Below are 18,338 nucleotides of genomic sequence, written 5' to 3' on the forward strand. Positions count from 1 at the left end.
TTACGATTAAGATACTTAAGCTATTACCAGTGGCTTTGCTCTGAGGATTTCAGAACATTGTGCTATATTACTCTCCAGAACATAAATTGCATTTTAGCAAAATAAAAAGTCGATCTGTTTCTCTTTTGACGCGTAAACAAAAGGCAATAATAATCATTCAACAATTCATAATAATAAACCTTGATTGCTAGACTCCGAGTATTTGTCATTAAAAAAATGGCGGTTGTATTAATTATGTATATTTGGAATGAAACACGCGTGGTGTCAACCTACCTATTACGTACTACACGCAAAAACAAATTATTAATTTCACGGCTAATTCTTTCAACACACGACATGATTGATTGATCTGACTAATTTAAAGCTTTCAGTATTAAATCGAATGTAATGTGCTGTGTGTGATTGAATTTTTTTATACAATGTTATATATAATTTTCATATATTTTATATTTCATAATATAATACCAGCTGATTTCAATAGTAATATATATAATGTGTTTAAAACGTATATTAGTATAATTTAGCTAAAAATCAATATATATATGTTGTTAATGTTTCAGAATATGATATAATTATTATACCATTATTGAACGTAAAAGGCGCAACAAGAAACAATAGAGACGAACTAAATCTATGGTCAAATTATAAGAAAAATGACGAAGGAGATTTGAAACTAGACATACAACCGTATGACGAAGCTACGGATCTGGTAGATATTGATAGCTTCGATTACAATAAAGATCGCGACAACTTGTACTTTTCGGAAAAAGATAGTATTCCTCAAAGAATAGGTGAAGATTTTTCAGCAAACTATGGTGAGGACAAAATTGTGGGAGGGTTTGAGGTTGACATCAATTTGTACCCATACCATGCCGCTTATGGAAGTAATTGCGGAGGAGCGATAATTGACAAAAAATGGATTTTAACAGCTGGACACTGTGGGTAAGTTCATTAAATACATATAATAAAACAATTGTCATTTTTAAGTATCTATAAAGGGAAATATCATAAATATTAGGTATTAATAGCTATACTACTAATCATTAGAAAGAAACCATACGTAAGGGTGGGATCAAAATACTTGAACCAAGGCCAAAAAGTACCAATAAGAAGAAACTTCGTCCATCCGATGTGGTCGGCAAAGAATAAAGAACATCCTTTCGATTACGACTTTCAACTCTTGGAACTTGCTGCTCCTTTGAAATTAGATGAAAATATACAACCGGTCAAAATTGCCAGTTTGGAGGATATGGTGATCGGTAAAATCGTTACAGTTACTGGTTGGGGTAATACTGAAGAAAATGTAAGTGAACTCAAACTCAAATTTCCTTAATTCAATATAGAAGCATTACACTTACTTACTGATTGTCAAATTAAACACTACCACTGGTTCGGAAAATAAAATACCCTGACCAGAGAAGAACCGGCGAAAGAAACTCAGCGGGTTTTTTTTATTTTTATTATTTATATATATTCAATATGAAAAGAAATAGCCAGGGAGTGATCGTTTCATTTCCAAGCAGTGTTATCTATCGTAAACTCACTAATTGTATAACTTTTCGCAAACAAGCGTTCTATAATTTTTTTTTTAATTTGGCAACAGAGGCATTTTGAACACTTGCTGTAGTAGAACCGTAAACATTGCCCCACAAAAGAGTTACTGACTCTATGCAGTCGAGTAACAGGAGTAACAAATTTGTGTTTGTTCCTTGTACCAATGCTAGGAGTATCACATTTTCTTATAAAATCATTGATATCTTTTCGTACAAACATATCATTACAGAATATATATTGGGGGCTGTCAATGTCTTTGATTTCTTTAAATTTATACCTCAATGATTCTTTAGCTCCTAGGTTATAGATTGCGCGAACAGCCCTCTATTAATAGTGAACAAATTATATTATAAATTTTAATTCGTCGTCTTGTTGCCTAATGCCTCCACTACGGCTCGGGATGGCACTGGATTTAAGGAGAAATGCTTCTAACAATTACCTCACGATGCAATTATATTATTTTTAATCTGTATGTATTTGTTTAAGTCGTTCATCACCATATTTTATCGCTACAACTAAAAAAAATCGTACAAGAAAAACTAATTTTTGGTGATCTTATTTAACTTGGTAATTTCAAAACAAATGGTTTTATAACATTATAAGACCTAATATATGAAATAAGGTTGCATTATTGAATACAATTAATAATTTCTGGTTATAACAAATGCTTTGTGATAATCCTCCAGTACTGCGTTTGATTCTTGCTTGTGATAAAAGTGACGTGGCATTTACGATAAATGTCATAGAATAGGTTAATTATTGTTGTTGCATAAATAATTATTAATTTCGACCATTTCAGGGTCCTTATTCAAATGTTTTACGTGCGGTTCGAGTGCCAATTATATCGAAAGAAAACTGTCAACTGGTACCGTTTCCATATTTCCGTGGAAGCTTAACTTCTAGAATGTTCTGTGCAGGATTTTCCGAAGGAAAGAAGGATGCCTGCCAGGTATACATAAATAGATTAAAGAATATTTTATAATTGTGAATTATAGGGATTGGGCATATTCTTTTTATTCAAATTGAATATTATTATAAATTTTTATTTTAGGGTGATTCGGGTGGACCGGCTGTCGCCTATGATAGACTTCTAGGTATGGTGTCATTTGGTTATGGATGTGCTACTCCCGGATCCTTCGGCGTGTACAGCAAAGTGGCTAAAATCAGACCTTGGATAAAAGAAATAACAGGCATGGATTTAGATTAAACTGAATCAGAATTAAATGTTGTTTTTTATCCAATGGTTTCATTTTACTAATATAATTACCTTTAATAATTCTTCTAACTCTAAGAGTTTCCGAAAAAAAATCACTATAACTTTAAACCACGAAACAATATTTGTCTCTTCAAATGTATAGGTTGTGGAAAATCGAATATATGACTGAAAAAGCTATTACGATTATGCATTGATGTTTAGATATTGGAAATTTGCCAAACATGATCATTAACGTGTCTACTTAATTAATTAGGGCGTACTAATTGACCACCATAGAGCTGAACGTGGACTCCTGATCTTCTATTTTTATGAGCAACATCGTCATCACTCTCTTCTAACGAGATGGCCCATTAGAACACGTGAATCTTAACTGATTATTGCGGGTTCAAACCCAGGCAAGCACCATTATATTCTTATATGATAAATTTGTGTTTATAATTCATCTCATGGTCGTCATAAACGATCGATAGAAAGAAAAACGTCGTAAGGAAACCAGTTTGAGTCAAATGAAAAATCAGCCATGTGTATCCAACAATCCGCATTGAAGAAGCGTGACGTGAAGCGAAAATCCAAAACATTCCTTGCAAAAGGAGAGGATCCTTGCAGTGGGACATTTACAAACTGTTACTTGTATAATTTTGTCTTCTTGGTGCGTATTATGTAACGGAAACCGGTGCCTACACGTATTTGGTTAAACTTTTAACTCTAGATACCAGCCAGCCTAATGGAATACCAGTAAAGTTCTAGAATATTGTAAGTATTCAGGCTCATTTTAGTGATCGCAAAATATCTAGTACTTAAATTTATATAATATATTCTTGCGAAAATAAAATTACGCGTCTATCTTCTAAAAAAAAGAAAGTTTATTCAGAATGATTTTATTATGAAACAGGCATTTTCTTTTTTTTTATATTTTATATAGTCGGATAGGAAAATAAACCACCGATCACCACTGCTCAAAGAAATTGGCGCTGTACGAAATTTTAACCATTTCCTACATAACTAACGCATCACAAACCTTGGGAACTGAGATGTTATATCCCTTGTGCCTGTAGTACACTGGCTCACGCACCATTTAAACCGGAACACAACAGTACTAAGTGTTACTGCTTGGCAGTGGAATATAAAAATATATTTCTATTGTAAATACTATTTTTTCAAACCGATAATAATAGTTTTCGTTATAAAATACAAGCAATATAATTATATCCAAAACTAAATTATAACGATCGGTCAATGACCCCGTTTGAGATCTTTTATATCTAGTTAGATACCGATATTAACTGCACTTATTTCTTGTCTCCTTCTGTTCGTAACTCATGACGTAAATGGTATGGTATTGTGACAGCTCAGCCATATTCGGTTATAGACCAAGTGTAACAATGATTCTATTTCTTTAATGAAATTCTATTCGATACGAATAGAAATCTGAAGGTGTATCCGTTTATAGTACAAACAGCTATAACTAATCGCACATTTTCAATGGTCAATAGGACACACATATGTGACGTGACTAATGGCATTTTGGTCCATAGTGTTCTATTTACAAACGTTATGTTTTCTGTTGGAAGAAGTTAAACAACGCCTAATGGCTTAAATACTATTTTGTCATCTCTTAACTTTTCCTTGTGTCTGTCAATATGTTATGTCACCTGTACTTGTTTTTAATAAACCGTTTTTAATGCTTACATTCTGTGCGCCTTAAATGTTATATGAATTTCAAATTAGGTTGCATTTTGCCATCTCTATAAATATGTAAGGCAACGTCATGATTGATAGAATATCATGGCGGTTACTTTAAAATAGAAGAAATTTAGAGGCGGCTCTATGAACGGACTTTCTAAATTTGTTTTGAGTCCAAATCATCTAAAAAATATTATTTTTTAAAAGGAAAGTGCTTTATTTTTAGGATATTATGGTACCTTTTTTTGAATGACATTTCTTCCTAGATTTTAGGAAATCCTGACTTTAATAAATACATGTTTACATGAATAATCGTAATTAATTACCCATATAGGTAACATAAACGATAAATTTACTTAAAAAAAAAACAACTTTTCTTGTTTGTAAAAAGTTAATTATTACGAGCAAGACATTTCGATATGACTTTTTGTATTGATTAATTTCATTGGATAAAATATAATGAAAATTCAATTAAAAATACACGATTATAACAATGTGCTTCGAAATAGAATAATGAAAACATACAAGCGTTTCATTTTCGTTCTTGTAGTAATCAATGTTGACGGTGGAGTTTCGTTAGTTACCAATAGTTCTTTATTTATTTTGATTTAGAGCCGTGTTGGAACCAGTGTTTAGAAGAAGCCTACAACATCTTAAGCGATGATTCCGAGTTCATAGCCGGGCAAGAAACACTACATATTCACATTATTGTGCTTAGAATTCATCTCGCGTGTGACGATGAATGAAAACATCGCGAGGAAACCTGCACGTGGCTGATGAAAATAGGCAACGTGTATCTAAACCTCATTGGAGCAGCGTAGTAGAGTAACATACAAACCTTCTCAAAAAGACATTTACAAACTTTTACTTATATTTATTTCTATTTATTTTAATATATAGTTATAAAAATAACTCTTATGTAATTTATCATCTCATAGTAAGTGATTAAGGATAATATCGTGAGGTTACCTATATGTGTCAAATTACTTTCTGCCAAATGAATATCTTTCAAACAGTGCTTCATCTCGTGAAGATCGGTTAACTTTAAATCTTGCGTTTAATATAAGAAGACTTTGATTGATACTACTGGACTTCCAATCAGTATATAAGTAAAATTCGTTATCAGAGTACTCCAGAGAATAATGTATGTATAATGTATATACATTGTCTTTGTTGTTCATTAAATATATGTATATATATGGGAACTCGACAACAGGCTGCGTTATAGTAATAAATCTTAAAATAATGTCCATTATGATAATTATATTACTTCATGGTAGGGCTTTGTACAAGTCCGCCTGGATAGGTACCACCCACTCATCAGATATTCTACCGCCACATTGTTGTGTTTCGGTTTGAAGGTCGAGTGAGCCAGTGTAACTACAGGCACAAGGGACGTAACATCTAAGTTCCCAAAGTTGGTGGACCATTGGCGTTGTATGGAATGGTTAATATTTCTTTCAGCGCTATTGTCTATGGACGGTGGTAACCACTTACCATCAGGTGGCCCATTTGCTCGTCCGCCAATTTATAACATAAAAAAAAAAAATGGATCCAAGAAACAATACCTGTGTATTTTTCTTGGTGGTAAGGCTTTGTGCAAGGCCGTTTGCGTAGACACCAAATATACTATGCTACCGCCAAACGGCAACATAGTATTGTTCTGTTCCGGTTTAAAAGGTGGGTGAGATAGTATAACGACACAACGGCATAAGGGATATAATGCCTTAGTTCCCAAGGTTGATGGCGCATTGATTATGTAACGGAAAATAAATTTCTTACATCGCCAATGTTTTTCAGCGGCGGTGACTTCTTGCCTTCATGTGGCCCATGTGCTCGTCCACCTTTATTAAAACAGTCAGGACAAATACTTGCAAATCTCTTTCTAATCCAATTTCTTTAAAATATTTTCCATAAACATCCAATACATTGAAATATATTAAAATTTTAACTGTTATCACTATCGAAATTAAAAACAAACATTCGAAATTCCTTCGGAAGCAGCAGTGATTGCATCATATAGAAACTATATGTAAAGCTAAACCAGTGCAGTCAAGCGAGTTCTAATTCCATATTGTAACTAACTTGGTGACACACGTCATATAATAATTATATTTTCAGCATATTAGGTGGTACAGATATAGATATAGAGCAGGCGTCATATCATGTGAACTATGGGGATATCTGTGGCGGTGTGTTGCTGGACAAGAAGTGGGTTTTAACGGCTGCGCATTGTGGGTAAAAAAATATAGCTATTCTTCTACGTCGAATTGAATTGAATGGATCTATTGAATGAGATTGAAGATTGTAGGTGGAAACACGAAAAAATGCCCGTTAAATAATAATTTCGCGAAATTCTACGGCAAGACGTTCTGTACCAAATTAAAATACCCTTTATGCCTATAATAATTTATACTTTTTATTGGTACAATTTATACTGGTGTAAAGGTCAGCATAATAGCTTTTTTTATACTACAAGCTGTCCCAACAGAAGCTGACGTTTGACGAAGCCAAATACACTGGGTATTTAGCTCACAATCACAAGTATTAGAAAGACCGTGTAAACGGCTAATACGCCATGAACTTCAATTTTGACACGAAATTTTGCAAACGACAATTTTCAACCGAAAAATGCACAGAAAATTGAAATTTTCTGTGTATTTTTCTTTCCTATAGAACCTTCTATAAAGTATTAAAATACTTAAAAAAAGAGAAGATGTATGAAATCGGTACAGTCGTTTTCAAATTATAGCGTGGCAAATGCAAATAGGGACTTTTTATACATAGGGGATGATATATTATATTTCCTTACAAAGTGTTATCATACGGGTAAACATCCGAAATTTTATATGCATGAATAATATTATATCATTTTTATACTTCATTGTGCGAGATATTGTGATAAGATTTTCAAAGCTTCGGCAAGATTTCCAATCACCGCAAACAATCTTGAATTCAGTGTTTTACCGAAATAACCCGAGTCTATCAAACCTCGTCTTGAATTGAATGTGAAGCGACGTCTACCTAATACCTACAAGCTGAAAATGGAAAATTTACCACATTCTATATTTTGTTTCAAGATATTCCAACGTTGAATATTCTATTTTATAGTTACAGGCCTCTTGAATTCGTGCGGCTATGTAAATTTAATATTATTGTTTAATATTAAATTCTTTTTTATTACGTTTTTGAGCCTGAATAGTCCGGCGATGAAGACTGCGGCTTTAATCTGGACCAAATAATTGTTATGTACTTAAAATAAATACCATGAAGAAATACATTTGACTTCGAAAAGTACATTAAGCCTTTGGTCCTCTAGTTAATCTCCCTCCATTTGAGTCAGATTTCGGGTTAAACAACTTTTTTATTACTCATAAAGAACCTTACAGTTCACTTTTACAATGAGCAATATATATAACTTACAATACAAAGTTGGTTTCAGTGGTAGAATCTGTAGCAGTACATGTCCACAATGACCCTAAAAAAAAACAAAAGAATGTATAAATTTAAATTTTAGCAACATTACATTTGAGTTTTAAATATAGAATGATATTTACTAATTTTATTCATATACATTTTCCCTTATAAAAAGGTACCTCACCTTAAGGTTATATACAATTACGGGAATAGGGGAATATAAAAGTATCTTTGCTTGTCCAGACTCTTGAATGACATAAAATAGTATCCTTGGGAATAGTTATCGTGATAATTTTATCAGAATTACCATATTATCTTTTTCCATTTAATAAATTTACAGAACTGAAAGTGACTTCATTCGAGTTGGAAGCCGATATCGTTTAAAGGGTCCAAAAATAAGAATAAAATTGCATGTCATACATCCATTATACAAAAAAGATCATTCGTTTGATTATGACGTGCAGCTCCTTGAATTGTACAGAGACTTGCGGTTTGGAGACAGTGTGAAGAACATAACAATCAGTGATGGACGTTGTGGCGACCATATAACTGTGTCTGGATGGGGGTATTCCGAGGAGAAGGTAACTTTGAGTTCTTATTTTGAATATATTTTAAGAGTCATTCTATCAAAGGTATTACAACTCTTAAACCTTCGCTCTTATTATCACTGGCAGTGTTTGAATTAGAGATAACTTTTGCACACTTAATGCACTACCCATCATGTAGTTTAAGATGTAAACTCTTGTATCTGTAAGTACTTTAAGTCATCCAATCCAGCCAATCGTAGCCTTTCTGTGTTATCATAAAACATATTCACAAACGAGACCAAATTAAAAAAAATAACCTGCATAACTAAGGCAGATTTATCAAAAATTCTAACTTTTGATGAAAGTCTTATATATTGAGTTGTTATCGCTGGAAACTCTGGCTAATAACGTCTAAGAATTATTCAGCTATTGTAAGACCTGCTAGACTTTCCCAATCAAAAAATGATCATTAAATAAAGATATTATTCGAACCGTAGTTACAAGTTAATCCTGTCCTGCTTATGACATTTGACTGATCGGTCAAAGTTTTAATACATAGCAGTAATATATCAATCTATCAAATACAAGTCTTATTGCAATGTCGTTAGGAATCTATTTTACGTGTAGTTGGACAGCAATCGGGACTTTCGATTGCATATAAAAGGAGGATATGAATTATTGATATAAAAAGCATTCGTCAAAATTTAAATTATTGCAAACATTTTCGCGAAAATCAGTAAACGTGGAATGATAACCGAATGACAGCTTAATGTGCTCTCTGATGTGGAGAGATCAATAATAAATTAATGTTTCGTTTAATGCAATGTCCTGTCTGGTATATAGGATATGGGTAGTGGATTCATATCCGACGACACATATTAATCGATTCAATGAAGTTTCGATATATTTACGAAAAATATAATTTAAAAAAATAATATACACATAGATTTAATTTGTATATTTTTGTTGATTGTATATTTGTCATGAAGATTAATGCTATTTTAAATGATACGTGCACAAAAGCGTAACCATTAAAAATATCAAACATATCGCAAAAAGTGATTTCTGCGAGTGAACCAAATAACTGAGTGAATTCATTGACATTAGTAACAATAATTAAAAAACTAACATCTGTAACATATTCATATACGTAAATAAATATATATAGGTATGGTATAGGTATCAAAGTACGTGCACCGAGGGCTACTTTAACAAATAATTAGACAAATGGGATATAAAATAAATATCTTACTGTTTGTATGAATGTGTTAGTATCATGAGACTAAATGGATATTAACAACAATTCAAATCGCATAAGCGGGGTCGAGAGTTTTCTTATTAATAGTCACAATATACACAAATAAATAATAATAAGCTGTCTGTCTGTGATTTAAAAATAACAGCATTATTTTAATGCCCTGTGCAACAACGGGACACAGCTAATTTTCAATATAAACGTAAACATTAATGAATTTAAAAACGTTTCTCATTTGAAATCGCTTTTGTGTTTTTAGGGTGATTATAGAAATATATTACAACAAGTAAAATTGTCGTTAGTTTCTCTACAAGAATGTCAAAAGGTTGGACAGACCTGGTACAATAACACGCTTACTTCTAGAATGTTCTGCGCTGGTGACGAAGATGGCGACGCCTGTCAGGTGAGATCAGCAGTTTGAACATTTCGAATTTTGAACAAATCAAAAGTCCTTTGAAAATGTAGTATTAGCCGGTTAAAACTAGTCAAAGGTCTCACAAATTTGCTTAGTATTGTACGCAATATGTAAACACAAGCCCGTATGTTTGTTCATTGAGATTGAAATTTAGAAACTCACTTTAGAACTGACGGTAATTATTATTAAAAATTTGGAAATTCCAAATTCAAACAATACATTTGAATTTTTGCTTTTTTTTATTACAATAGATTTGTTAAGCGAAGGAAGATCTACAGGGTGTATAAATTGAGTATACAATAGCACACATATTTACAATTTAAATGATAGAGGCATGGCATGGAGCGCAAACAATCGATTTTATCACTTCGGTTGATTGTGAACACTACGTATTGTGTTGTGTCTAGATTTATTAGGTTTCAATAGATCAATGCTCCGGTTAGTACTGTGTTAATTTTCACTAGTAACCGACAAATAATACTGAATTCTATGGACTCACTTGTCTACCACGTTTGGTAATATAATTTATTTAAATAGTTTTAACAGATTTTATCGTTTTCAGCGTTTTGTTTAATTGTTTTATAGTCTATGGTATTACTGTATTGAATAAAGGCTGGTAACTTAAGATACTTGTAACAGAAACCAAAATATTTTTGTAAAATATTCAAATGTCTAAAGCCTCTCAGACATTACATACTTCAAAACAGTGAGAGTCTATGCTCTGTAATAAGACAAACTGGTAATATTTATAACGAAATTAAAAAAAAAACAGTTGTAAAATTGTAGCTGAATTTATTCTCAAAAAATATATCGAACGTATAAATAGATACATTTCTATCGATATTTGAATGTATTTAACGCAGTCCAAGATTTTTAAGGATATAACAATAGAAAATGTCCAATTAAAACATATGAAATAAGAAATAAAAAAATTACGTCTACCTATAGAAAATTATATAATATTCTTTTGAATAATCATTGATTTTAAATAAATATTTAAATGCATTACATTAGGCTGGTGTTGCGTGTGATTTCTGCAATTTCTGTCAATTTTCAGTGTCCACCGTAATTAACAGTGATTCATTCACCCTTCACGTCGAGACAACAACGCATAGCGTTACGGAGCTGGAGGATACCGGGGAGGGTGGTCGCCCAGATGAGGTCAATAGCCTACCTATAATACTGTGAAATAATTTTGCGTTCTTTCCAGGGTGACAGCGGTGGTGGTGCTGTGTCGTATGGTCGACTTATAGGTTTGTCTTCATTCGGTTTTGGATGCGGACGTGTGCCTGGAGTATATATCAATGTATCCAGCCCTTATATTAGACTTTGGATTAGAATATATACAGGCGTATAATATATATATTCTAAGTACGATTTTTTGTTATTGGGCTATACACAGAATATATTTGAAGTTTTTAATGTTTTTTGTGTTACTTAAAACGATTTGAATACATTTTTTTAACATATTTAAAGTATGAAATAGATGGTCACTCGTTACAACATCTGAATATTGAACAAAGGTTGTATCTTGGAATCCGGGAAGCACACTGAATTTTCATGAATTTAGTAAGGTATTTATGTGTTATACCTCTAGCGCTTGATGGTGGAAGAAAACATAGCCAAGAAAACCGCATCTGTCCGATGAAATTCCACCAACCCAATTTAGAGCGTCGTGGTGTTATAAGCTCCAAGTCATTTCCTCGAAACAATATGTCTTAGGCAGTAGTGGCGAATATATGTATGGTATTTATCTGAAAATATGTTTCCTACATAATTATGTACATAAAATAACCTATATATTTCAGTTTACATTTGAATCCCATACCATAGTATCCCATTCACATACTCGCCACTACTGAGCTATTCCAGCGTTTGATTTTCGTATATAACTTAGGTAACTGCGCCACAAACACTTCGCTACGGAGCTTGCAACTATTTTGACCGCAGACTGACCCACGCTCAATTATTTAGTTATGTAATTATTATGTAAATAGTACATACATTTTACATAAACCATTTACATAAAAAATATAACTGATATACTACGAAAAAATATCTATACCTAAGAGTCCATACAATAAATAATAATATTATGTTTTCCAAATTAAAAAAATCGAACAGTGGCATTTTGTTTGTTCATTTTTTTTTTATTGATTTTGACCTAATGCAAAGGCTTGGGCTTATTCTGATTATCTCTATAAATAACAGAGTAGAGAGAAGATATACATAATATACCATTATACATATATATATATATATATAGATGTAGGGATTTAAAGTGAGAACGAGGGCCATATTATATATTCATTGGATTGACAGACCCTGTCTGCGACCACCGCGACTTAGGCTTCAAACGAGTATACGACTTTAGAGCCATGAAAACTAACTCTATTTTTATTCATAGCATTATATAGTTATTTTATGCTATTATATGCTATTATATGCTATTTTATGTTAAGGTTCATTAATATTAATTAAAATTTTGTTACAACTTGTTAGTATATGTTTCATAATATGAAACCTTGGTTCCATATGAGATATATAATTTCAGGCCTTAGTTATATACGTCGCTGGGGTGTTTACTTAATATTTACTCTTTCTGTCGTTACTGATTTGTCATTTATTAGAAAAAGACAGCATTGTTTATCAAATACCCTTAAATGACATTTATAATCATCATTTACTTGTTAGATTCGATATGACGAAAACCATTTTTTTTTTTGATTCTGGGATGAAAGGCCGTAAACCTTAGTGGTTCCCTAAAAAGAGACAAAAAAATTCACACATTCGAGATACATCGAGATATATATAATTTTTCATAAGAGATCAAGTAATCATTTAATAAATATTTAAACTAATGATTCTATATACATATATACTGTATGTACATAATACATATAAAAAGGTTTCATGTCAATTATTCTCCTTAGTTTCCAAACCGATATTAGTATTATCACAGATTAAACATGATGACATTAAATGATAATTTAAACTTAGAACCTACTCGAAAAATATATTTTTTATCTGTACTTAAAACAATTCCATTTATCTTTTGTATCTGTATGTGTATTTTAGCCCAATAACTCTTCAAAGCGTTAGTCACTGTGGTGACGATGGTCGTTTCAATGCGTAACCGTCAATTTACATTAGCTATAGAATTAGAAGTTATATTTATTTTAATGAATAGTGGAATTTAACTTAAATACCTAACATTTATAACTTGTCGATTCAAAATTAGTTTTACCCAAATTTGTATGTCTTGAAATCAAAATAGTCTCATATAGATATTTTTTACGAAAACTTGACTGCAAAATCAAATCAACTGTTGAAATCAACCGTTTATGGTTTTGTATTTAATAACAAAGTAAACGATACAATAGTTAATATAAATAACACATATATGATTATTATAAACATAAATACGACTGCGTAAGGTCATTTCCAGGCAACTCAATTTTTTTTTTAATATTTTATCTGTATCACGCGGAAACAAAGAGATTTATTTAAATGAGGCCTAGCAGGCTGCTGTATTGATCCCGCGGACATAGTAGGGAGCAAATAAGTTGGCATATACCGTTATACGTTTAAAAACTATCTAATATCGTTAAGTATTCCCTTTCAACGTTCCGTTCAATTTTAATCACTCGTCAACCGCCTTTCCGATGAATGCGAACAAAAACGTTCATCAATTTTGCACTTTAAAAAAACGGAACGCAATAAAATGTTACAGTCGAAAGCCCCGACACCGGCATTTAAATCGCGTATCGACAGAAAATTTCGTCCGAAAAATCACCCGAAAAACATTTTCCCATTTTCCGAAAACCCACCCACGTATACCATATATAGGTGCAGATAGAATATAATGTTAATGTAATTATCTGCCTTCAATTTTGTATAAATATTTACGTGTGTGCGTTTATATTTTACATTTGTGTGTGTACGCGTGGCTGCATACGTATACAGAAATGCATTCGTATGGGTTTATTTTATCTACGCTGTTTGCTGTATATTGATGTGTGGGGGTGCACCCCGTCACCCTCGCCCGGGGGGGGAGTCATGATGATGATGACGAGTCTGCGCAAGTGCTAGAGCGGGATGGCGAGACAAAAACTATCCAGGATACCTATAGCTCTGTTGTTTCACCCTACGTCGTGTATAAGTATGTTGAATACTACCCGTTTTTCCCTGCTATTACGCCTTATTGATAAACGACCGGTCCAGTCGGTAAAGTAAATTATTAAAATTTTTAAACGCATAGCTGACGGCGACAAAAGCGCAAATGCTTTAATCAAAATGGCGGCACGTGGTCTAATATTAAAAACTGAATAGCACGCCGCTATCTATATAGCAACACATTCCATTATGACGCGAACCTGAATTTAATATCAATGTTCGCTGGTAGGTGGTCCGACTCGTTGGTTACCATCCACCAAATATACCGCCCCCCATATACAAAATTTGTATAATCAAGCGTGAAAAGTAAAGAAAAAACTCCATTAGTTTGTCACATTTGGATCGCATGGCCAATGATTTGGCTCAAATGTTTGTATTGTTAATAACCTATACATACATGTAATAAAATTGTAACAAGATATCTGTGCACCGAATACCTAATATAAACAAAATAATTAAAAAATACCAGAAAATATAAAAATGACTGCCCAATATTGATGAAACTAAGCGAGTTGGTAGCCAATATTTGCATAAGGACAGGATATAGGTGAATGACCTCTATGCAAAAAAATAAAGGAACTGAGGCGATTTTCTTAAAAAATACATCAAAAAGATTGAATTCCTTTAATAAGGGGATGCATTGTATTGTAGCTTTTTATATGCGCGTATAACTTCAAAAGTATACTGAAAAAAGTGACATTATCCTAGTTTCGCAGCATGTTAGAATAGTTTGTATATTATAGCAAAGAAGGTTGACTTATACTCGACCTCCTTTCACCGATTTTGGTGTTCAATTCTTAATTTAAATTATATAAATATATATTACGATTAGTAACATAATGTAAGATTCTTCATACGTTTGTATAAAAATATAATTATATCTTTATTATTTTTATTAATGTATAAGGATTATGTCACATATGTTAAATAAATGGAATTAACTTAAAAACCCTGTATTATTTATAATACCCGCAATCGAAAACCATTCAATTATTATTAATACTAACAATATTAATAACAAAATATTTTTCCAAAAAAAAAAAAACGATACTAGCAAAATCATACAGTATATAGCTATTAATAAAAAAAAAAACAAATATATACTTTTAATCTATTAAGTATATCGAATCCTTCCTGAAATGTTAAAGATTGGGACAGTTTGGGGCATATAAATTCATTTCAGTGTCATCTAGTCCTAATATGAATATTTATGATTAACCAATTTCAACCAAATCACATTACAAATAAAGTTGAATTTATTATTACACGATATCTCTATATATTACTTATTTCAACTTAGGATCTCATATTGTTCCAGAATCTGTATTTCTATTTTTAAATATGGAACAGTTTTGTAAGATTATAAAAACGATCATATTCGTTTCATATTAAACGTTTTACAAAATGACGGAACCCATGGAAGAAATTATCCGTTACTTCCAACACAGACGTGGTAGTTATTTGCATAATATATACTTAACTCATATGCTTATTTCACATAAAAATCACAGAACAATAAATACAATGAAAATGATAAACTTTAATCTGAAAATCGGATTATGGAATCGGGCATACAATAATACAACTCGATTTATTTTTATATATATTAATAAAAATCGGGGACAAGATTATTAGCGCCATTTACTATCTGAATCTATGATCTACGACATTAGAGGACAGAAACTATATTTTGTAAAAAAATATCTGCGTACGTATTACACAAAAATGGCAAATTGCAAGTCAGCGTTATGATGTATGTACAAACAAAATAACATAATATTAGATAAACGTGTATCGCTTGATAGAAATCACTTTAAATTAATCACAATGATCCGTCCATACGAATCGAAATACAATAAAAGTCTGTATGTAAACTATTAAAATTGATAAAAATATAATTTATTTTTTAAATTTCGAATGAGTTCTACGATTACGATGCATCTATTTATATGACTAAATGTTACATTAAATCAAATAATATGTCCATATTTCCACATTTGAATCCAAAATGAAGAATTTTTATTTTTAAATTTCGAATGTGTTCTACGAGTATTTAAGCATATGCAGTTTATATAATGCTTCTTGACATGCTATTTGCACAATAGTCACTGTTCCGAGCCAGCACATAAGGCTTAATAAGCGCAAATGAAACAGTTAATATTCGTATATTTTCACGAGGCTCAACGAAACATCGAGAACAATTGGAAAGATAATCTTCCGACATTGACGCATTATAATTATGATCATATTATTACTGCTTTTATCATCAAATTGTTATAATAAACTATTAAATTGTAAATATACGTTAATATAGCTATTAAAATAAAATTATAAACCATTTTTTTTAATGTTATTTTTTGGGATAAATATTTGATTCTAAAATTTAAGATTTTAATTACAAGACTTTATAAGTATAACAACATAGATCTAGCTGTCATTAATTTAATTGTTTTTTTATTCATAAAAGTACAAAAAATAACGTAGAATTCGTTTTTTTTTTCAATCAATTAATAACTCAGGATCAAAACCCGAACTTATAAAGCCAGTTTTAATAATGACACATAGAAATTTGAACAGACTTGATCCAGGCTTATCTGTAATACACAAATGAATGGGCCCCGACGCCATATTTTAATGTACGCATTATCTGGTGATCATGATTTTTATATATTATATTATAAATAATTAAGTCATTTATATTAATATTACTTATAATACGTTAAAAATATATACGACTTACAAAATATGTAATGTGTAATTTATTTATATTTTATTAACATAAGATTATTAAAAATATAACGGAACTTTTCTATTTAAAGCAACAAAGAGTTTGATGTAAGGATTCCAACATAAAAAAAGTGTTTAGTCTATTTCCTATTGGATACATACATACATAAGCTGGGTCAGTAAGCCAGTGTAATTGTACAAGGATATAGTCTTTAAGAACCCACAGGCGGTGCATTAAAGATGTAAGCAATCGTTTAATCTCGTACTAGAATTATATGGACGAAGGTAATTTGCTGGTCTGCCTAAAACAAATAAAATAAAAATATTTATAAATAAATTATTTTACTAACTCAAGATGTAAGCTTAAACGATGATTCAACATTTTGGAAGATCAATACGAATCTAGTTAATTAAGAATTTTAAAATTAAAGTTGTCTCTAGTATGATAACTTAAGAAATCCTTCATTTAAAACTGAAAATTGAGAAGGATAATGCCTGAACGATAGAATAGCATATTCAGCCAAATACTAGAAGTATCTTGACAGAAAATTTTTTGGCATGACTTGTTTACGTAAGAAAAAATAACTTCTATTGTCTATACAAGTTTGGGAACTTAACAGATTGTGGGATTTTATCGATACAATTATGTATTACACAAAAAACAATCAGGAATTGAACCTCAAACCTTTAATCGAACATGTTAACAATCACCAGCGGTCCATCTAACCCAATAAGTCCGAAATTGTTAGGGCAGGTTAGTTATAGATCACAGTACGCGTGATAGACAGATATGCGACTTACTAAAATGAGTCCTATGTATATAGGAAAAAGAATCACAATATTTTGTACCCAACGCCTTGAGATCAACAGCTTTAACGAATCTTTAGATGCGGTTCGATTCGACATTTTTAATTATGATCGTTTAAATATTTTCAAACAAAAAGCTTAAAGTCGAAAAGATTCTCATTTAAGTATATAGTTAATATATACTTATCGTAATGGCCGCCGATATATTATGTAACTCAGAAAGTGCCATTTTGTATATATAATCTTTATGTACACAAATTTCGTGGTATTGATCGCGTGTTGATAACACCTCAGTTGAAATTAATAACAAGCAAATAGTTTATTCTAAACGACCGTACAAAATACACTCACACATAGAACGTGTAATTTGTAAATTGAATTCCTCGGTCAGGTTCTACTAGAGGCTGCACGGGTGGGCATATATATGGAGTTTTATAATAAACACAAAATCATTATTTGATGATTCCGAGGTGTACGCGGGAGACTGGGATGGGGTCACCCCAGGGAGGGAGGTGCAACCCATCCCCCCGTTGATGGGGCCATTGCAGCAGCAATGCAACC

General features: G+C 31.7%; 1 protein-coding gene across 1 annotated transcript; it reads left to right on the plus strand.

Moving 5' to 3' along the window:
• The first annotated feature begins 368 nt into the window (after nucleotides 1-368).
• Nucleotides 369-2,783, plus strand: LOC113393857 (trypsin-7-like). Its single transcript, XM_026630953.2, has 5 exons — nucleotides 369-480; nucleotides 561-942; nucleotides 1,048-1,303; nucleotides 2,354-2,503; nucleotides 2,606-2,783. The coding sequence occupies exons 1-5, from the start codon at nucleotides 420-422 to the stop codon at nucleotides 2,759-2,761; spliced, it is 1,005 nt and encodes a 334-aa protein (XP_026486738.2). The 5' UTR covers nucleotides 369-419; the 3' UTR covers nucleotides 2,762-2,783.
• Nucleotides 2,784-18,338: the final 15,555 nt, after the last annotated feature.

This window comes from Vanessa tameamea, chromosome 26 (assembly GCF_037043105.1).
Source record: "Vanessa tameamea isolate UH-Manoa-2023 chromosome 26, ilVanTame1 primary haplotype, whole genome shotgun sequence".
Taxonomy (NCBI): domain Eukaryota; kingdom Metazoa; phylum Arthropoda; class Insecta; order Lepidoptera; family Nymphalidae; genus Vanessa; species Vanessa tameamea.